Consider the following 22,921-nt stretch of genomic DNA (forward strand, 5'->3'; position numbering starts at 1 on the left):
CACATAACGCAGATTTAGCCAAACCAGAGAATGAGTGAATGAGGAAGATATAAGCACTTTATCAAAAAATAACTTGGCTGTTTATCTTCAGATTGAATCTTTCTCGACTCTTCCTTCTTTCCCTATTTTCCCATCTCTAAACCAAGAGCAGCAATCATCTAAGCTGCTCTCAGTGTTGATGCATCTTAATTTTACTTACATTCTGTGGACTAAACAATATATTGTCAGCCTTAATGGTTTTTGACCTAAAGACTGTCTGTTCTTCCATATATACCAGAATGACTTTAGAAAGCATGATGAATTTTCCTTTAGCAGCAGTCTGGAGATACCTGTATGCTTGGTAAATTTTATAGTGCAGCCTAATACCACACTACATGTATCTTAAATTAGCTGGATAAATGCAGATTGATTCCAGTCTTTCAGCATAAGAGAAAATCAGACTAGGCAGAAAAAGTGGTAGTGAGAACAGGGCCTGCTGCTGCCTTAAGGGCACTGGTGGGGGGGCAGGGGGCTTGTGGAGGCTGGAGGCTTCTCTCTTCCTAGAGCTGGAGGAAAAAGAAATAATGAAAAATATGCTCCAAGTATGTCTCTCTGGCTCTGAAAAAAACTTGAGGGCATTCTGCTTGTCATTTTCTTTACCCCCACAAACCCTTTATTTTTAAAACTCTAGCTCATAGCTGTGCTGGGGGGTCGCTTTACACAAAGCTTATGCTTTCCCTGTGGCTTATTTGAGCCCAAGCCATGGGGCCTGACCAAGTTGCATCTCGCACTTTCAGAGCCAGGTTGGCATCGCTGGCTTTTAGGATTTGCTCTGTCCTTCTGTCTCACGCTGGGTTAATTTAGCCTCATCTTGGTAAACAAGAAAAGGGTCCTTATTCAACAGATTTGAGCTGGAGTGACTGCAGCTGTCGTCTGGCCTGTGCACAAACCAATTTTGTTCATTCCCTCGCCTGGCAGGAAGCCTGCACCAGAATTGTGTCGGGACTAATCAGCATTAAACCAATGTCAGGAGGGCTGCGGCAGGCTGCCCTGTAACAAGGCAAGAGCAACAAGGCTGTTCAGGAGGGATTAGCGTAAGTCCTGCCCAGGATGCAGCTGTGCAAGGAAAGGCGCTGAAACTGTACGGAGTATTTTTCTTGGGCTTGCTTGTTGTGAAAGTCCCTAGCCAACTACCAAAAAAAGTGGCTTCACAGTGAGAAGTCGGCATGATTTGCTGTATGTGTTCATAAATACGAAAGCCAGGAGAAGGTGCAGTGTCCATGGAGCTGTAATATCCAGGAGATGCATGTGGTTCCTCTGAGTATGCTGGGCTTTCTTCCCCTGGAAAGGCAAGGGGGGGAGGAGGGGGGAATGAATAAGGTGATCTCCAGCCCAAAGATGATGTTAGTGATGCTGCTGCTAGTCTTACGTTATACCATAATAGATGTGTTAGTACTAAACAATATGAAGGCTGGGAGGTGGAGATATTTCTGAGAGAAGACCTGAGGCTTAGCAAGGGTTGATTCACAGCTCCAGTGCTTCGCAGTCTGTTTTCCTGCCTGGTACTTACACTGCAGGTTCAAGAGTGCCTCCTGGTTTGCACTGAAAGCATTAAATCAGAGATTCCAAATTATGTGGTTTTGCTCCAAAGATGCTGAAATGTTGATGTCATTCTTTGTTCTCACTTCCTTAGAGCTATTGAATTGTCTTTGCAATTTTTCATCTCAAAAATTATTTCTGTCTTGATCCTGAGCAGCATGATTTAGCTTTGAAGTCAACCCTGCTTTGAATGGGGGCTTGGACCTCCAGAGGTCCTTTCCAACTTGGTTATTCTGATCCTCCTGCTTTCACAGGTACGTGTTTTGGGTGATCCTACGCCTAAAATTCTCCAGCTTCCTCTCCGACTCTGTTAGGGGGTCCGTCTGTTTGTGTATCTGCTCAGTATTAGTCATCCTTCCCTGACTGTAGCTATAACAGTTCATTGTATAACCACATAAAATTGATATGCGCCTGTATTATCCCCAGTGGGTACAGCCATGCTCTAAATGCCTTTTAGGCCTCCTAAACCTCTAGGTAAATCTGCATCTGCCTAAATTTACACATCAAAACTGTTTTCTAGTGCAAAGCTAAGCCCAAATGAACTTTTGAACCGTGCCCCTGCCACATGTTAAGCGTGTTGTCATTGTTTAGGAAGCTTATTTAGGGGGAGCAAGCAGACCTTCTGGTCTAAGATGCCCCAGTTAATTGTAAGCTACACAACGTACGAAATCCTCCTTCTTAGGGAAAAATCATTAGCAACAAACCTATCTAAGATGAGTGAACAGACACCCAGGAACAGACTGGCTTTCTGAGTGCCCTCATCAGTAGAAAAATCCATCAGGTGTTGGTGAAGAAGGGACCAAAGTCCCCAGCCTTGCCTTGTGCTTACTCATATGTGAGAGAGCTCTGGTGAGGACCTTGGTGAGACTCTGGCTGCTTTGGGTGTGAGGGTGTGACAAGTTATGGCACTGTGTTACCAAAGCTCATGTAAAGCCTGAACGCCCTCTCTGACAGTGTGGAGCGTTTGGTGGGTGTGAGGTTATTAATTAGGCAAAAGAATATCCCTTACCGTCAGTGCTTTCTGAAACACTGCTTTCCTAAAGGGCAGTGAAATGGTTTGGGAGTAAAAGGTTAAAAGACCTCACCCAAACAAAAAAAACCCTAATTTTTTGAAAACTTGGTTTCCAGCTAGGCAGTAACAGAAATGGGTGGGCTTTCAAAGGACCCTCCAATGCACATCCTGGAATACTCACTGAAATAGTTGGTCTCCACATTGTATGTGTGTAAAATATATATATATATGAATCTTTCCAACTCTGGTATCTCTGATTATTTTTTGTTTGGTTGTTTTTTTGGTGTTTTTTTGCCAGTCTTGGGTGAGAGAAACCTGTCTGGTGCAGGAGCTCTGCCTGCGCTGTAAGGCAGGGCAGGGCAGACACGGAGGGCTGGGGAGTATCTAGTCCCTCATTGCTCTCACCTCCCACACTGCAGGGCAAACTGGACCGTGCTGTGCAGAGCACACCTCCTCTTGTGTTTTTTTTTTTTTCCTTTTCCATAGTCATCTTCTAGCAACATCTTACCTGCCATGTTCATGCTAATGATATGTCTCGTTCTTTCCCTGACAAAAGTGATCGAAAATAGCTGTTTAAAAGAGGGAGGGCCAGTAACAGGAACTAGATTTGCTGTAACCCAAACTCCTTTTATCTTCTATCCTTAAAGGCTAGGTTTTTTCCCTAAACAAATTACTGCTTTTTCAGAGTCTCTCTGTTAGTCTCTGGATCTTCAAAAGCAACTTTCCCAAATGTAGTGTTACACTTGGATTCTGGGGGGATCTATTTTTCATGCTTAATCATGTGCAGTGTGCTCTGCTGACAGCCAGTGGCTTCAGGCTATTACCCTGAAAGTGCCACCTCTTGCCATTTCTAATACAAGAGGTTGTTGTTTTTTTTTTTTTTTTTTTAATTTAAGGCGTTTGACAAGTTTGAACCCCCTCCCTGTGGGAGCACAGATGGCAGCTAAAGGGATGCTGGAACGCTTCGTCTCCTACCTTGGTGATGACAAACCGGGTTTTAGGAGAGAGCGGCGAGACTGTCTCTGCAAATCTGTTTGAACAGATCCTGTGTCCCTGACAAAAATGGAAGGGTTCTGATGCTCCCTGTGATGCCTAGTGCTGTGGTCTAGTGTCCTACATGCTTACCCATGCTCTCTTGCTTGATCATTATGTTCAGGGCTCCCCTCCTGTCCAGATCTCAGTTTCTCGATTTCTAATGCTCTTGAAGAGCTTGGACATGTAATGTTCAATCAATCTCTTCTTGATTTTGTGGGGTTTTGTTTTTCTGTCTTTTTTTTTTTCCCCACTTGTACAAAACTTCAAATGTCATGATTGTCTACTAAAGGGGATTTTTTGCATTTGGTGACCTTTTTGAAATTGTGAGAAGATGAGAGAGGAAACAACAGGTAGCATTTTTAAGACAGGAAAAGGTCTACCTTATAGACCAGACCTTGATGTTCTAGATGGAGTTGAGGCTGTAAAGGAAGTGCTAGATGAAACAAGGCTGAAATCCTATTGAGCCTGTCTTCGTGATGTCCCAGTGGGAAATCCCCTTTGTCTAGGTGCAGGTTACCCTGCAGCAGCTCCCGAGCTGGTCCTGGAGGAGCTGAAGCAGCCTGCAGTGCATTGCTGCCTCTTCTGCCTCAGGGCATCCGGTGAGAAACACGGAGCTGCTCTGGTTGTCAGGGAATTAATTATTCATCTTTGAGGAGAAGAGCTCTTCAGGAAAATTCAACCTGCTGCAGCTCCTTTCTCCATCTTAAGGGCCATGTGTGGATTCAAGGTTTGTAGGTGTATAGCTGGCATAGACCAGGGGTTTAAAGAAAGAGACAGCTTGGACTTGAAATGTCCAGAGGCACAGCGAATTCCAAATTCATGATCTGACTTGGGAGTTTTGCTTTCTGAATAATATGGGGGAAAAAAGCTGTGGTCAAAACCTTTTCTTCTGCTTAAAGCTATATAATATTAAAATAATAAATACACATGTATGCACCTTTATGCTTCTTGCTGTAGTGCACGACTATTGTATTGCCCAGCTTTCCTGTACTCTTTGTGAGCCCAATTGGCTGGTGCTTAGAAGTTCATTTTATAGATGTGCAGCTTGTTTTTTCAGTTTCTGAGGCATTGTGGGGTTTGTTGGCATTTGAACGTATTCCCTTGTTCTGGGTAGTAGTGCCAGCATGTGTGGTCCTCATTCCTCCTGCTCTCCTTCATCTACTATTTCCCACTCTTCCTACAGTTTTTGTACAGCTTTGATGAACTAGATGGGAAGACAAATCCAGCTAGGGTATGGAAAGCAGCGCTTTCCCCTCTCCATCCCTCCATTTCTCCCCCAGGTATCCTTCATCTGGCTCAGCTGACCTGTGTGGTTCCCCAGTGGAAATGCCTGAGCTGATGAACCAAAAGCTTGGATGCAGGGCTGGGAATAAGGAGAGATGAGAGGAGGTGTGGTGCTTCAGGTGGTGCCTGAAGCATCGCTGCTGCTGCTGAGTGTCTGCAGCTTCACGGAGCTTGATGTTAAGAAATAATTCATTGCTTGTTTTTTCTATGGTAGCCACTGAGGTTAAAGCTGCAGAGGAACTCCAGGCAATTTTCTCCCCCCTTTTTTGCTAATTAGAGGTGTAGGTTGTTCTTAGAAGCCACTGCAGAAGTTTTCTGTTGGGCATCTTTGCAAAGCTTTGTGCTATTTTGTGATTGGAATACACTTCTACTGTAGCTTGCTTACTGAGCTACAATCACATAGGATACATCTTTCTCAAAAGAGCACAATTTCCAAACTATTAAGTAAAAGAAAGGTTAGGGAAAGGGACAAACTGACCTTCTGTCAGGACAAAGTGTGTATTGAAATAAGTGCTTTTACTTCTACAGGTTGACACAAGGTTGTGTTTTCAAAGCAGAAACTAAAATGTCTTTGGAAACATAAGTTATTTTAGACAATGTTGATTGCATGGCTTCTTCGACATGCCCTGACAGATCAGGGAGATGAAGCAATGTTGTCGTTTGCCTAATAAAGTGCAAACCTCTGTCAGAGAGTCCACCTGGATGACTGTTGTGGAGTCACGTGAGTCTGTGTGTTATCATTTGGGTAGGGCAACCGCACTTTGATCTGAACTGGAGAAGGAGCTGTACCCGTACAGGGCTCGGGCTTTGCTGCCATTAAATCAGCTGCTCAAGATTTACCCCTGTGGGCTGCATCAACATCCATTGTCTCTTTAGACATGGAAGAAGCAATGGAGAGGGGGGAAGGTGATACGGGATAGTGCCGTTGCAGGATCGTTACAAGGGCATCTATCTACCCTCACTGCAAAGTGGAAAGTGTTACTGACCTGAATGAAACGGGGCTCAGTGCTAATCTGCTGCCTAAACCAGCTCTGTTGGAAAGTACTGGTTTTAGAAAGGGAGCAGGAAAGGTGAGGGAGATACCTGGATAAACACTCCAAAGTGTTCAGATCTTTGGGATAGGTGGCAAAAAGATGTTTCTTTGGGAAGGGGTAACAAGAAGCACCATCAGAACTGGTACTGCACTAATTTTATAGCTGACCGAAAATACCTGTTTTTTCAGGCTCTTTGTAAATTGATACTCTGGTGCCACAGATTCAGGCTGAAGTTTTGTATTTCTGAATTAAAATGTCACATTCAGTCTGTCATATTGATATAAACAGAGAATAAACCTTGCTGAATTCAAAGCCCAGGATGAACTCCTGCTTTAACAAGCAGCCTTTTTCAGAGGCAGAACAAGTGTACTTTTGAAGCTTTGTTATTTTGGCTTATAAATAAGCTTCACTGGAAGTTTGAATGTTTTGTAAGTCTTTCATGACCCTTGAATTTGCAGCTGTAGGATCTATGCGAGTGCTCAGATTCCTTTAAACCGGTGTATGTGCATACTCTTTTTGATTTCAAAGGGGAATTCTGTTTGCCACATGCACCGCCTGTTCTTGTGATAACTCGGAGACCAGCCCCATTGGACTGATTCTTTGTGTATGTGTGAAACTCTTGAAATATTCATTATAGTCTGTGGTAATCTAATACTAGTGAATTGTCTTACAGTCCTTTACAAGAAGGTATTTTTTTCAGCCTGATAATAAAACTGCAGGCTTTATTTAAGCAAATATCCAGTAATACTTGTGCTCAGCTACCCTCTGCTTAGCTTATTGCTAAGTAAACTCGCAGCTATGTAATTACTGAGATCTTTGTCATTTGCTGTTTAAAGTATTTATAGTTTGGGTCTTTGCTCTTGTGTGTGCTTCCTATGTAAGTATCCAAAAAAATTTGCTTCCTCAATGTAAATATTTAATCCAATGCACACAGACCTGTTAACCTTTGCATCGAGGAGGAATGCTTTCAGTGTATTTGCATGTTGCAGAATAAATCACCAGAAGCCTGTCAAACCCTGAAGAGATATGCAAATGCCTGCATCTCTTTAATCTGGCATGTGCGTATCCTGTCTGATTTGAGATGGGAATTCTAATCCTGTGGGAGCGATGCAGGAACTCCTGATGCTACCGCAGTGCTGTGAGGAGTTACGAGCCAGCTGGTGCCCAGGTTTGCGGACCGTCTCTATTGTTGCTCAGGCCATTTCGTGGAGCTGGGAAGAGCCCTAGGTGCAGGGGACAGCTTTTGAACCTGTAATGGAATGCTCCCGCCAGTCCTCTCTCTTTGGGAGAGAGGGAGTGTGCACATGTATGTGATTGTGAATACATTATACGTGTGCTTTCTCTGCCATAGAATAATGCTTTTTAGTTGGTAGGCTTATGTTTTATAGGGAATGTGAGTGGGAACTATTGAAACCCATCCTTATGCACCATAAATGACTCTCTCCTGTCTTGATTTGAAGGAATAACAACTTCTTCCTCTATGCAAAATGATTATGCTCTTGTTTTCTGTAATGAGATGCTCAGATTTAGCTGTCCTGCATTGTCACACCAAGACACCATCATTTTCAGAGCTGTGTTGCTATACCCATACATTTTAATTGTTTCCTTCTGCATGCCCTTCCCTGTATTTATTAGACCTCCCAGACCTTAGTACACTCAGAGAGACTGTAGGTATTAAAGAGCGTTCAGCTGTGGTATAGTCCATGCCTAATCCAGCCTTGATATGCTCAGTATGAAATACCCTGTTTCTAATGTATGCTTGGTTACTGCTCCAAAACAGCATGATATGGCTTGCTCCATTACGTGAAGCATTCTGTTTAACTCCACAAAATTCCCCTTTATGTGAAAGGGAAGTGTAAAATATCATAACATAACTCCTGTTGGTTTTGCATGGGGTATGTGTAATGGCCAGGAGGGCTCTCGTGGCTGTTTGGGGTGGCTCCATATGGTTTGTTTTGGAATTAGCCTCTCCGTAGTCAGTGACAACTTGTGCTGATTTAAAAAATGAGAGCAGCAATTACATGCCTTCTACCTAAGTATTTTTAGTGTGCCAATCAACCTGGGATCCAGGCACTAGAAGATTAGTGGTAAAGAGGAAACATTTGCTTAAATGCCAGGTAATTTTAGGGTTATTTAGATTTCTGTCTGCTGCTTCCATTTCTACTAGCAGGACACTAAAATAATAGGCAAAATATGCACTTGGGGTGGAAGTGGTCTTCAATTTCTTATTCTCCTTTTTGTGCATCTCTCCAGCTCCTCTTTCAGACTCCCACTGGCTCTTTTCAACCCTGTTTTAGGCCAGGAAATGTGCCCTGTTCCTGTTTTTGGTTCTCCATGGTCTTTTTACCTTTAAGGTCTAAAAAAATCCCTGAAACTTTTATTGTTTTTACATGGGTATCTACTGCTCTACAGAGGGATATTTTACTGGAGTGGCAGTGGAAATTTGAGGGGACAGGGGGCGAGACACTGATTTTCATTGCTGGGCTTTAGCAAAGGAGAGACTTTTAAGGTGCAGAGCCCTTTGCACTGATCCCTTTTACCTGTTTTGTGGGACTTTACCTGTGTTCTTTAAGAGATCTTGTTGATGACAGTGGAAGGTGTATACTGGACTTTAAAGCTGATTTGTTGGGAGAGCAGGCAAGCCAAAATACACCGGAGATGAAGTTTGATAAAAGCCTCAAAGTGCTATTTTTGGGGGGACGAAGGTTAGGACTGCACCTGCAGAATCATCTCCATTTCCAGATGTCTGTGGGCACGAGTGGGACAAGGGAAGAAAGGGTCTGAGATGCAGGCGCATTCAGAAGCTGAATCAGAGACAATTATTTTTCTGGCCTTCTCAAAGGAGATCTACCTTTACAGAGATGCTTTACCACCTAATACTCCTCAGGGCATTAAAGGAAGCCAAATAATTTCATTTCTGGGCTCCCCTTTGTAGGAGTGTGAACTAAATCTAGAGGCATGGTAGAAACACTGCTGTGCTTTGAGTTTTCCATCTAGAGTCCAGCTTGGATCCAGAAATTAGTATTGGTCCATGCCTTTCGATTTGAATCCTGACACTTTACTGTGGCATGGGGACTGAGTCCTGGTTTCAGCTTTCTGTATTTTCAGTAGACTTGGAAATAGGGCACAAAATGGTTAGCAGTGGTAAAGCATAAATCTGGTTGGTTATGCTTTGTCTGAAATATATAGAGCTCTGCTGCAATGAAAAAACCTAAAGCTGTATCTAACTAGTCATGGTTTACTTAAGGTTTACTTAAGCATAGAGAATATTTTTCATGTGGCTTAGATGTACAATTACTGTGCACTGATAGCTTCTTAATGATCCCTTGTGTAAACTCATTGGCAGCAGTCTGACTTTCAAACAGTTTCTAGAATTGCAGGTGATGTTGACCAAGACATGTAGGTTCTTGCAAAGGTGTTTGTGGCAGAAGAGGTATTTTAACTGAATAGTTACAAGAACTGATGTTTCTTTCAATATGATGATCTTTTTCCCTCTTAGCAGTGTTCTAACATTTTAGTTGACAAAACTCCATTGTTGTTTTTTCAAGAGCTAATAAGAACTGCGTCATCTAGCAGGTTGTATAAATGTCTTGTTCCTTTGGTGGCAGATTTGCCTGCAGTGGAAGCATTTGCAGCAATATGATGATCTCCAGTTATTGTAGTACAGCTCGGTTCAAGCAACTGAGAGCATTCTCCAAATTAAAATGGTTTCTTGGGTCGCTTTTAAGTGGAAGTATCAACTCTAAGGACTGATATAGCTGTGTGGGCTCATCTGCTTGCACCTTCGTTCCTGCTCACCACTCTTCTCCATTCGGGAGCTCTGGTAACTTCAAGCCTTGCCTGTGGGCGCTTGTGACTTTTCAGTGTGTGGAAAGTTTTTGTCTTTTCTTCTTCTAAAAGGATTCATTTGTTGAAAACTGGCAGAAGATCGGCTCTTGGAGACTGTCATAAGGACAATTATTTGTTGGCAGCAGCTTAAACAAAAACCCCTAAACAAAACCAGTTTGTGCTACACGAGGGAGTGTTTCTACTTCATGCTGATGAAAGAGCTTTCCTGACTACAAGAAACAAAGTTTTTTCTTTGCTGGACCCCTTTCCCATCAACACCACATATAACTAAGTTTTCATAAAGCTTAGCAGCTGCAACCTTTAACAGATAAGCATTGCTTTGCTGTAACCCTTTGCTTGTAAAGGGCATGTGAAAAGGTAACTCATATAGTGAGAAGCTAGTTCTAGGTCCACCCTCTCTAAATCCACCTCTTGCCCCACTGATAAAACCAGTTGTCTAAAGCTCCTTCTCCCAGGAGGGTGAAGAGGCTGTCCCCGCCCACAGTGTTTAAGTTGCCGGCGTAACTGCCACTGTTGGGTTGTGGATTGTGCCGTTCGAAGAAGAAAAATATTCTTCAGAAATTTGGAATAGCTTCCTTCTGGAGTGTGCTGATAGATGTCAAAGACCAGGTTTTGCAGGCTGGCCAACTGAAAACCAGCCACGAGTTCTTTGGATCCTCCTTGCGGCTCAGCACATCAAGGGGCAGCTCTTGAGGACATCAGAAAGCAAGGGCTTCCTTTAAACCAGAAAAGTCTATTGCCCAGCCTAACAGTGGGAACTGAGGTCTCAAGCTTCTGTGAGATGGGTAAAAAGAAAGTCTCCAAAAAGCAAAATCCCAAATCAGACATAGCTGACTAGTCGAGCTGCAGGACGGGCATCTTCGTGCTCTGTTTATGTCAAAGTTGATTAGTGCTGAAAATGGTCCAGGCCAAATTAAGCTTCTTTCTTTTCTTGTACTGATTTGCAAGCCGAGCTTAATTAGGGTGGCAGAAGGTGTTATCAGTGAATTTATTCACACTCTGCTGTTGTGTAAATGCAGCTTTGGTGAAACTGCTTTTAAGAAACAAAACACCTGAAACTTGCCATCCTGATGAAAAGGGGCGGGGGATGTTTGTGAGCGTATATTTCCAAAACCAGTTTGAGAATGCGGTGCCATGTTTTAACACAGAAATTGGGTACATTTGAACTTGATCCTGCCTTCGTAAATGAGTAGAAAGTGCAAGCGTGAAAGGGGTCCTGTGCAAAAGGTGCGACTGGATACCTCATTCTGGGTTCAGTCCATGAAGGGAGGTGAACACGTGAAAGGAGGAGTGGGGAGTGGGTGTTGCACTGAGCAGGAAGCTGTCCAAACGTCAGGGAGGACATGATGGCATCTAAAATGCTTTCTCTTCCTTGGCAGTTCAGCCCAAGCCTGCAGTCAGGTGCCTGTTGCTCCAAAGCCAGGGATTCCCTCACCGGATGGGCTTTAGCATCCTGCTGTGTTTAAGGACCTGAGCTAGTGTCTTGCTTGAACATTTTTCACTCTGCCATCGTTAATGTTCTTCTGGGAACTGAGAGATGGATTTCAAACCCTTCAGTTTCATACAGTTATGTACATTACTCATTTGCTTTGTAATTAACCAAAAGGTTAGCGGGCAATTTAAGAATAATGATGTATGAAACTTAAATTTAAATGAACTTTAAATTATTGCTCAAAGTGTTTTCTCTATTAATACAAATGTTCATTCATTCCCATAGCAAGTATTCAAAATGAACAGCAGATTTGAATATAAAAATGCAGTAAGAAAGAAAATATGCCACTTATTGTATATGAACAGGATAGACCAAGGATCTCTGGGGCACGCTCTCTGCGTATCACTCAGCAGTGGATCAGGAGCCTGCTGCAAAGGCAGGGTGGCAGCGCCAGCAGCCCCACTGAATTCCACACACCTTGATTTCTAGAGAAAATAAAGGTGTGAAGTGTAAATAATTCCCTATATTTATAAGTATAGGTCCAGTTTTATACTCGTTCCACTGTTTCTTCCTAATCCGTTCCAGCCTTTGGGGACAGACCCCAAGGTAATCATGTAGCAGCACCATGCCTCCAGTACCTGTTTATTAAACTTCTCCCACCCCACTGCAAAAAAAAAATCAACCAAACTGTTGTAATTTAAGCCATGACTTTTTGGATTTGACAAGATTATGATGCAATTTTGTGTAAAAGGGATGGTGTCATTCATCCTTGTTCGCTAGTGTAGCAGGATGTCTGTGGTCAGTTGGCAGCTGGGACTGAGGCTATTTTAAGAAGCTGATGGTGTCGGTGCTGTATAATGTTACTCTGTAGGCAGAGAGTAAGTATTTTAATCAAGGTCACAAGGAAGGGATGATGGCAAACTAAACTGTTCATGTTAGGTTTTAGCCTTTTCCTCTTTATTTAGACTTGCGCAGTAACTCTTAGGTGAACAAATCTCCTTTTTAAAAGGACCTTTGAAATACTGAGCCTTTTCCAAGTGTAATTAAGTTGTGGCAATAGTCATATTACATCACACTGTGTTTGTTTAAAGAATTATGCTGTATGGCAGTGTTCATAGCTCTGTATTTATATTGCTGTTGTCAATGATCTTGTGTCATTCTTACATCCTGTGCAGGAGTTTACGTAACTTCTGTGACTGTTTAGCTAGATGACTGATGATGATGAATGGTCAAAGTACCAAAGACGATAGCAAAACCAGAACCTGTCCTGGCGCATCTGGCTAGGCATCCCTTCATGAGTTGTTATGTCTTTCCTTTTCGCTCTTCTCATTGTAGAGGTGATGGCTAAATCCATGGAAGCTCGGTGCCAAATTCCCTTTGAATGATAATGTTGCAAAGGACTTTTGGGGAGAGCTGTGAGGGCAACCTGGCAGAGAGGCTTGTAAAGGCACTGTGGGTATGGGCCATTAGCAAGGGCAGTCTCCAGCTTTGGCATTTGTTTGGTTTGTTTCCTCTAATTTAAATATTTATGCAACTGTTTAGCTCAAACAGCTCAAAAGCAGAATGAAATAGTTTAAGACACCTGGAGTGGAAAAACATCATCCTGCAGATTTGAATGTGGGTTGTCTTCAGATGCCTCCTACAGAAATGAGAAAATGACCCTAAAATACAAACTCACATTTAAAAATCCTTATTGCAAGAACTCCTGTGCCCTCTGCCAAGGGCTGCCTTCCCAGAAAATGCAGCCTTGGCAGAATTATCTGGATCCTCTGAACTGACGCCTGGATTAACAGCTCAAGTAGGAAGTCATGGTGGAAATACTCTGAATTTACACCTAGAAACTGAATGACCAGAGAGGTCAATGGTACTGCAGCTTTAATGTACACTTCAGGCTTATAAAAATAGATTTAACTTGAGGATTGCATAATGCCTTTGCATAGCATACGAATGGGACCTTTTTTGACAAAGGAATGCCATGGTGTCTGTGAAAACATTTTTGATTTTCTGCAGGAGATGAGCAGGCCAGTTGGAAGAAACCTCAGTTAGACATGCTAACAGGAAGCTCTTCCATGACAAGTGCCTATTGGAGTAGCTGTTACTGGAAGAGATTCAAATTGTTCATCCAAGTTATAAACACAGTTTATTTATTCAAATCTTTATCTAAAATCACCCTATTGTGAGACAGAAATGATGAACGGAACTATTGGATAACTTTAGAAAGTCACAAAAATAGCACGCAGTACAGCATTGAAGGTGTAACAACATGGCTAGCAGTATTATACTAAAGAAAACCTCTTGGGTTTAGTTCAACACCAATTAAAGAACAGGTATTTTTTTCCCCCTTGAGTTTCACAGGCTCTGGAATGGCTCAATGTATGAACAAAGCTGTCTTTCATAATAGGGAAGCTGTACAGCAGCATGCTGTTTGAAGTACTGAGAATTTAATCTTGTTACTAATTTTGAACAAGTATTTCCACAATGTCTGTCAATGCGTTCAACACCTTTATAGTAATACAGTCGTGGAGGGGTTTGTTTATCACGTGGATGTACCCTTTGGCAGTAGTGGGGGGAAGAGAAATTGCAAGGGGGAGTGTTTAATGTCTGCTCCACATTTTTCCCTTCCCCAGTACATTTGTGTGTCTTTTAATTTTGTTCATACTTGTTTTTTTTATCTCTGTTTGTTATGTTGTGTAGTCTTGTACAAATGGCTAGAAGCAGATCTCCATGGCAAGAGCTCAGGTACTGCAGACAAAACTTCAGGTAAAGAGGCGTTAAGAACAAAACAATCACCAGGCCCTTCCTCTCTCTCTATTTTCTGTCTTCCAACTCCCCTTGAATCAAATTAAGGGTCAGAGTTTAAAAACAAAACCAAAAATCCTCAACTTTTTCATTCTCTTACCTAATTTAAATCAATATCTGATAAATTTTAGTCTTTTTTTCTTGAAGCTGTCTTGGCAGATGTGTTTCCCCTCTGCAACAAAATGCCACTAGTGGTGTCAGGTGTGTATATTGATGGATATACAAACAGTATGCTTGGTAAAGACTGAGCAATATCTTGTGTGAGGCCATATTAGTGGATACTTATAAAGAAATCTGACTAGACTTAGTTATGTAGACTTATGGACAAAGGGTACTGGAAGGTCCAGCTCCACCAATTTCTGCTACAGAGACCCAAAGGTTCCTGACACCTCAAGGAAGCATGTTTTGCAGACTAAATTTAAATAGCAATATTAGTAAGGTCCACACAGACACACACAAAAAAAGCCAAATCATGTAGATGTATTGATAGGATCCACAATCCACTATGGCTTCCTGCTTAAATATGATCCATCAATTTCTTTACATGTTGATGACTCCTGCCACCAAAAAAGCCACCACCATCTCACAGACAACTCAGATTTTAAAATTTTGGAATGAAAACTGTTTTGTCTGCCTTGTCCCAGTCCTCCCTTTCATATCATTTCCCTCCTCCTCTGTAAGATTATGAGAATATGTGGTCAGAAATAATGTCTTTGAGTTAATGTCCTTGAACACTGACCAGCCTACCACTGCCACTTTGGTGTCATGGTGAGGCACAGAAGAAAAGCAGGAGAGCACAGTTTCTGCACTACTTAAGCTGACCATCTCTTGAACGCGACAATTGACAGCTTAATTGCTCCCCAGCCAAGCACTATTATTCCTGTCCCCACGTTGTTTTCTCACTCACACGTTGTACATTTACTTGGTTCTCGTGCAGGGCCATCCAGTTATTCAATGCTTTACAAAGTTCTGTCTGCAGGGAAAGAATATAGCTGGATGTGTTGAACGCTTTTAATTAGAAATAGCTATCAAAGAGGTTGTCACCATGAGGGGCAGTACCATGCATAGTTGTGCTCCCAGTACGTTCCTCTAAAGGAATAAAAGATATTTTTATTTCTGTGGTCACAAGCATTCCTGTCTACGTTCCAGAGCTCGGAAGGAGCGACAGATAGCTCACATTCCCTGGACCAGAGGGTGTGGGTAGAGGATGCCTCTGCCTATTTGGTACATATTTTTGTATGCCTTTGTCACTGTGATAATGAATTAAAACATATCACTCATATGAAAGCCATTGTGACTGACAACCTCACAACTGTAGCTGCATTTCCCTAGTAATTTTATCCTTCATCCAATACACAGAAGATGCTTATTTTTTTAATTTTGAGAAATATTTTCATTTTAAAATCAAAATAGCATGTTTTTTCTTGATCTAGCACCCATAACTTCAGCATTTGCTTTTAATTTGAAACTAAAGAGCTCTAAGAATGAGTGCCTTTAAGGGAAGGTGCAAGTTGTTGAAAAGTACCATTACACACGAGGTAGTATCCAATTGAAATGGAACTTGAATCTGACATATTTTACACAATTTTGAAAAATACTTGAATGATTTTTGAAAATACCTTGAAAGCAAAAGGAGTCAATTCAAACCCAAATTTTTAATTTGCCTCTGATAGGCAGCTTGCCCTATGAGATGCGCTGTTTGCATGAATGGGTACCACACATCAAATACGATGTTTCTGTCTGTATTCATTGCACTGTTATCTGGCCATTAATATTTTAGAATATGGATTCAATTCGCATTTGATACTTGCTTCATTTTTAATGTGCCTTGCCAATCCTGTTTTGGAAGCTAGCAAACAAGCACTTAAATAAGCACCCAATAGATTTAATGAAAGTTCACTGTTTGCCTAGGATAACAGCTAAATAAATTTTATTTGCCACATGTGGCTCAGCAGTTCAGAACTGCGAAGGCTGAGAGTTGATAATATCAGGTACCCTTCCATCCAGATCCCTTCCCTCATGTTTGCCAAGAAGGTTTTGCTCCCTGTGATTCTCTTCCAGCTGCTTGTCAGTGTGGAGCTGGCTGTCACAGACCACGTCTCTCATCTCATTTTGGTGAGAGTCGGGGTGTTTCCTGCTAGTTTGGCCAAACAATGACATTTCACCCTGACACGCAGGCTGCTTTCTGTCATATTCTTGTGCTGTTCCTTTCCTAAATTATGGATCTGCTCTAAAAGCTTACCCTGCCTGGCTTCCTGGGGGCAGCTGTGTATGGAGGGTGTGATGTCATGTCCTTTCGAGCTAATGACCGACTGATTCACTCCAGTGTGGTTTCCTGGCTCTTCTCTTTTGTCTTGTGATCACTGATTGAGGAAATTGTATTTTTTGTGTATGTGTTTTACCTTTATTTTTTAAACCCACCATAGTAGTAAAATACAAATCCAGCAGAGACTCTGCCAAGGTAAGTTATTTGTGCTGTTTATTTTCCTGGAGAAAATGAATCCATGTTGTCAGCCTACTAGAACATTGTTACTGCTGGTTTTGGAAAGCTGGAGTTCTTAAAGCAATGCTTGTGCTTCATAAACAAAACTTTTTAGACATCTCTCATGTCTAAGTGACTGGACATATATTTGCAGCAACATGCAAATTATTGGTCATTTCCAAAGGCTGATTGAAACCCTGATTTTTTCATGATTGCTGCGGTTTATTGGCAAATATACCTTGTTCTTCTCCCCTGGTTCCAGATGCTGCCAGAATATTGCCCATAAAGATGAGGGGTGGTTTATAGGAAAAATGAGGCAAAGGATATTCAATAACACGAACAGCAAAAAAATCAAGGCTTTCCCTGCACTTATATTCCCAGTGATATATTTTTTTGGTCTAACTTGGAAATAAGTACAGTTTTATCTGGTGGGGTTAGCAATTAAGCCACCAAACTAAGAGAGGCAGATATTTTCCTGTGGAGAAGCTTTCCAGGATTACTTCCCAAATCCCTTTGAGCAGTCTGATGTGCTTCCAGCTTCAGCCAGTGCCACTTTAACACTGGAAGACATTAAATGCAAGACAACACCGGGTACTGTGCAGCAGCTGCCCTCTCTGCTCCACCACAAGCTTAGGCTGTGCTACAAAAAGCAGACAGGTAAAGCTACCAGGTATGTAGTGCTCTGCTTCAGGGCACGTGTGGAAGTTATTTAGGTGAAGGCTGGGCGGTTTGCTGTTCCACTCAATCTAAGTGCACAGAGCCACATCCCTTGAGATGCCATGTGTCGTAGGTGTGCTGCAAGTGGGGGTCTCCCGAGTGCATCCAGTGCGCAGGGCAAAGCTTGCCCCAATTTCTTTGGTGCCTATAAGTGAGAATTAGAAACAGTAAATGTGATTAATGTGCATTGCTGCTGGACTCCCATTTACAGTTATGTGCTAATACCAGATGATTAATCAATTTAGTTGTTGAATGTCGTCACTGTGGGCTATTTTTCAAGCAAAAGGAGTTTTTACAACACCTGTACAACGTAAGTTGGAAAACAGGCCCCTGAAGAACCTACAAACGGCTCCACCAGTGAACAGCAGAGGTGATGAGTGCCTCTGAACTGCACAAATTCCCCAGTTAGCATCCATCAGGTTACAGTAATGGGGTTTTTTTGTCATAAAAAAGAAACCTTTACAGAAATTTGGACTCCAGCAATCACTTGCTGTTAGCGCTGGAGAACTTAATGAAGTTATCCAGATGCTCTTCAAACTTTTAGTAGAAGCAACCAAACAAATTTAGTATCAAATATCTGCCTTTTTCCTAATTCACAGTTGTAAGGTAAACTGTGTCAGATGTAAGAAAGATTGAAGATCTAATTAGGAAATAACCTCATGCATATTTATTTGATTATGCAAACACATTAATTACTGTTTGATAGTAAGAATTAAAAATGTTGCCAAGTATGTTTAAGTGCACACCTGGAGAGAGAATTTTTGCTGGCTTTGCTTGTTGGGATTTTTATCTTGTAAAACTTCAGGAATCAGTGGATGACATTATATCTTTATCTCTAATGCCTCTGCAAAGAACTTCTGGGTCAAAATAAGAGGTTATTCTGCTGCCATGTTCTGTTTTTGTGTACTTCAGTCTAAGCTTTGTAACCAAGCATGGAGAGGACCTTCATAGAGCTTGTGCTCTGGACTGCCATAGCAGCTGCTGGCAAGCCTGGTCCAACTTGACAGATGTGATGAGCTAATCAGCTAACCCGTGACATGTCTTTTAATTTGATCTAGTTTAGTTGATACCTTCAGTTTTCTTTATTTCTATGCTGCATATACTTCTGCTGGATTTCTGGTTTGCCTTGAGCAATTCCAGAAGCAGGCTGGATTCCCCTGCCAGAGCTCCTCACATTTTACCATTTCCATTTATTCCTGCCCCAGGAATTACAGCTGCGGCATTGCATTATCTCGGACTTTTTCTCCTCCCAAGCACAAAATATCCTTGTAGAAGCTCATTTGCTTTTCTCCCCCATGGTTACCCACCAAAATCAAGTGAGACAGACATAGTACTTGAGAAAAAAAAAAAATGCTGCAGTGTGTCTAAATTATGTGTTAAAAATGAAGCATTGTATAAAAATACCCATAGCTTTAAAATCTCTGAGATGTCTTGGGAAGGAAAATATTTTAAACTCCTTCTCTGGATGCATTTGAAAGTGAGTGCTGTCAGAAGAGCTGGTTAGCTCTCCTCCACCTGGCTCCCCGGCACAGCAGCTCTTACAGTGGGGCGAGGTGCAGCCCCAGCACAGCTGACTCAGGCGTCTCAAGGAACCTGCGCCTGCCTACACGCGTCCTCATGGAGGGGAGCTCTGGCATAAACCTCCGCTTCCCCTTCCTGACCAAGCAGGTGGCTGGCGTTGGTGTAAGAAATGTCTGACCTTCGCCTCCTCTTCCTCCACCTACCTCTGTTGTGCAGGTGCCGCTGCGATGGGCCCGGCACTGCAGCCCCTGAGAGGCAGTGCAGGTTCTGACCTCTACATTGAAGATGTATTAAAGGTTTCATGCAGCAAATGGTTTTCAACACTCCGAAAACTTTGCCTGGATAATTTTTACCTTGTGAATTGCCACTGTGTTTTTCTATATTATCTTGTGTTCCCCACAATTACCTGCAGACTCCAAGTTCTACCAGGCAAAGGCTGAGAAACTCTGCCTTCAAGTATCAGTTTGTACAGAAACTTCCTTGGATTAATTCACTCTGAGCCAAATAATTTTGCAGCCTGTGCTTCACAAGGAGCAAAGGGCATGTGCGAATGGCTGTGGCCTCAGAAACCTTTGGTAACCGCTGACCTATGAATTTTGCAACGTCACTGGGAGCCTGCTAGCTGCTGGAAGGTGGAATTGTCACATGTAACTCAGCAAGCGCAAATTATACTCCCACAATCCATGTTGCCTTCAGAAAGGGATTAGTGAGGTTAGTGATTTGTAGTTTAACTTTTCTGCAGGAGCGGTGGATTGCCTTTAGAGCTTGCCAGGCGATTGAATTTTTTTTTTCATCCAAAATAACCTTTCATTAAAAGCATTAATGAAATATTGGTTCTGACTTTAAGTAGAAAGAGAAATATTTTTTTAAAAGAAAAGAAATCCAATTCTATTTCAGTAACATATTTTTAGAAGTATCTAGGTAACACTATGTCCAAAAGGGAGCGTTTGAGTGCGAAGTAAGGTTTGGTGAAAAACATTTAATATTGCAAACTTAAGGCTTTCATCCCATTCATCTCTCTCAGGTGAGAAAGGAACTGAACAGGAAAGACCCACCTGTGGTCTTTAAAGCAAGAAACCTCAAATTAGTAACCTGGTATCTGAAAAATGTGTAGTAGATGGTAATATAATTAATTGATTTTAAGAACTTCTTATTTTGATTACTGTGTTGCATAGTGTAGACTATCCAATGGTGGAAACTCCATTAACAATATCACTGTGAAACACACTATTTGTATGCTGATAACTGGATGCATTTCTGCTTGAAGTCTTTCCATCTTCCTCTTTGCACTTGCTGGATTCTTTGTGTGGAAAAAGTCTGTCCTTGATATTTGACAAGGAAAAAAAAGAAGTTTAATCTTCACACAGGACTTGTGATATAAAAAAGATCTATAATGAATCCTTGAATAATTTATAATAGCTGAGAGGTGCTCATACCTTTTATTGACCGTAAGACAGTTTCTAACAAACTTGAGAGAAAGTGCTCTTTCAGCCTCTAAGTCAAGTCATCTCTAGATATTCAAGCTATAGGGGAAGGTGGAGAATTCAGTTGATTGCAGGGTCTTTTTCTCTAAAGCTCCAGCAGTAGTTTTTCTCTTAACAATAAATTTCCATGCAGTAAATACTAAGCTGGAAGCTGTGTTGCAACTGTAGTAAGATTTTATAGGAAGGAGGGTAAGATCAGACTGAACGTGCATCTTTTATGTTTCTCTTTTAAAAGTAGTACATCTGTTGGGAGTGAAAATGCCCTTCAGATTTCACAAAAAAAAAAAGGGGGGGGAGGGGGGAGAAGAAAGCTGCCCAGGCCAGCTCTCTCTGAAGCCTCACTGCTGTGACAAGTCATTATTTCTTCACTTGTTGCAGGAGAGAATTTCGACCAGAGTCCCTTAAGAAGAACCTTCAAGTCCAAAGTTTTGGCCCATTATCCTCAGAACATTGAGTGGAACCCCTTCGACCAGGATGCCGTCAACATGGTAGGTAGAAACTCTCTTCCTAAGCTGTTGCCTGACAACTTCAACTCTCATGTGGTTCCTGGGCTGTTCACAACCATCCCTGGCGATGTAATAAACAGCCACTTCTGCTGGAACTAAGAGCACCCACTAGGCATGCTGGTTGAAAAGCTGTAGAGGAGGAGGTAACCTGAAAATGCAGAATACTTTCAGGCACAATGAAAGTAAAATGCTGTGTTTCCATTACTAGTTCTAGTTAAATCTACTGCATGATGGAACAAGTCTAACCACCAGCTCAGTGACTGGGTGAGAAGGGCTGTAGTCACCCAGCATGCACATCCACAGGCGGGAAGGAGGCGAACCAAGGAATTTTTAAGATAGTCATACTGGTGTGAAATTTCTGAGTACAAAAATCCTTGATGCCGCATATAGTGAGGGAGAGCAATCTTTACACAGAAGCTGGAACTTACCTAAACCACGACTTTTGATGGGTGGTCACTTTTTAATGGCACCTCCGCACTAATGCATCTTCTGTACATCTCTTTCCTCTCAGCTAAATTTGATGTGAGTTTGTCTGTGTGGCTAAATCCTATCAACAGGGGAGGGAGGAGAAAACAGTTTCTGGAGTTTTATATGGGGGCAGTGACAATTAGAAGACCAATGATCCAGTGAAAATTTTCCTAAAGAGTTAACATTCAAAGAATGTTTCCAAAATCACCAAAGCACTGGTTAAGAACAAGTCCTGACAAAGACAACAGATGACTGGTATTTGAGGTAAGCTTCCCAGTACAGAAAAAGCTATTTGTTTTATAACTTCAGAGTAAACAGTTGTAATAATAACATTAAACAATATTACTGATTCCCACTGTTTTCAAAAATGTGTATTGGGTCTAACTCAAAATTGGAAAATTAGTGAACCCCTTCCCCCTCCAATCTAGTTCAGACATGCTTCGCATTTGAGGAGGGTAGGACTACATGTTAGCTACTTCAAAACAGAACTGACCTCATTGTATGGTGCAGGTATGAAGTCAAGAGAATCTCCTGGCCCTCATGCAGGAGATGGAGAGACGGGAAATGCTTAAAACCCACAGTAAAATGGCTTTTGCAAATGCAAAAATGCGTTTGGAACTTCTCTGCAATCATGAAGAGAATACATGCCAAATGTTTAACATGAAAAGACAGGAGGTGGAAGTAGCAGTGACACTGAGAGCTGATAATGGGGCACTGCACGCGCATAGAAAGGCAGAGATGAACCTGATCACCCCCTCTGCCCACTGACAGCTGGGGATTTCTGTCCTTTGCTTCCAAGTGTGCACTGTTGGAGATGGTGCGGTATTTCGGCAGGTCTCCACATCACTTTGCTTATACAGAAGGCATGAAGGACTCAGAACGCTGCTTCATCAGCACGGTTAAAATGGTAATAACTCAACTACCAAGGCTACTTATGCCTTTTAGTTCTGCCTTTGAATTGGGGGTGTTCAGAGAAGAAGTGGTGGGGGGTGTGCAGCAGGAATGTGGCAGCAAGAGGTAATAGCTGGAATTGCTGCATTATTTGTCTTTCACATTACAGTTGAAAATGTCTAGTATTCATGAGGTGCGATCATATTATCAGATAAAAATGGAATACTATAACCAGCAAGAGACCTATTAAAATAAAATAATTGAACTGAGCCACATTCAGCTGAAATCAAATAGCTGAAGAACGCATCTTTCATTTGCAATGTGTCTTGGAGAAAAAAAACCACATTTACTAACAGCAGCAGTATTTAATGGTCTTTTAAATCATCTGTTGGAAAACTTCTTTATTGTTTTGATCTGAAACATCATTTAAAGTAATATCCACCTCCACAAAATCCCTTGAGGCAATTATTGGCCTTTCTGATCTTGCCTTGCTATATTAATTCTGCCTATGTATTTGCTTTATGTGAGCTTCCAGAAGCAATTTTCCTCAGAGAAGAAAATGCATAAATCCTTGAAGGTTAACTTGTGAGAACTCTGGCTTTGCTGGGTGCCTAAGGAATTTCAATTCCCTACCGAAACCATCCTGTCGCTTTAAAAATAACCCCCTGAAGTCCCAAGCAATCACTCTGCCTACGAGTTCATGTTTTCTCTCCCTTTCAAAGTATATATCAAAGTACAGAGTTCTTTTTAATAGGGAAGTATTTCTTTCCCCCTATTGCTTTTTGTGATTATCCCCACCTAACATCACATACTATCTTCTGTGGCCATT

At 41.9% G+C, this 22,921-nt stretch overlaps 1 protein-coding gene across 6 annotated transcripts in view; it reads left to right on the forward strand.

Moving 5' to 3' along the window:
* DENND5B (DENN domain containing 5B) overlaps positions 1–22,921 on the forward strand; it is a 117,223-nt gene that overhangs the window by 33,416 nt on the left and 60,886 nt on the right. For 3 of the 6 annotated variants that reach the window (XM_054847926.1, XM_054847917.1, XM_054847934.1), the window contains exons 2-3: positions 13,919–13,984; positions 20,606–20,715. In XM_054847926.1, the coding sequence (XP_054703901.1) occupies positions 13,919–13,984; positions 20,606–20,715 (176 nt within the window). The remainder of the gene's footprint in view (positions 1–13,918; positions 13,985–20,605; positions 20,716–22,921) is intronic. The other 3 variants (XM_054847908.1, XM_054847944.1, XM_054847899.1) reach the window with 2 other exon arrangements.

Source organism: Grus americana, chromosome 1 (genome assembly GCF_028858705.1).
Source record: "Grus americana isolate bGruAme1 chromosome 1, bGruAme1.mat, whole genome shotgun sequence".
In the NCBI taxonomy this organism is placed as follows: domain Eukaryota; kingdom Metazoa; phylum Chordata; class Aves; order Gruiformes; family Gruidae; genus Grus; species Grus americana.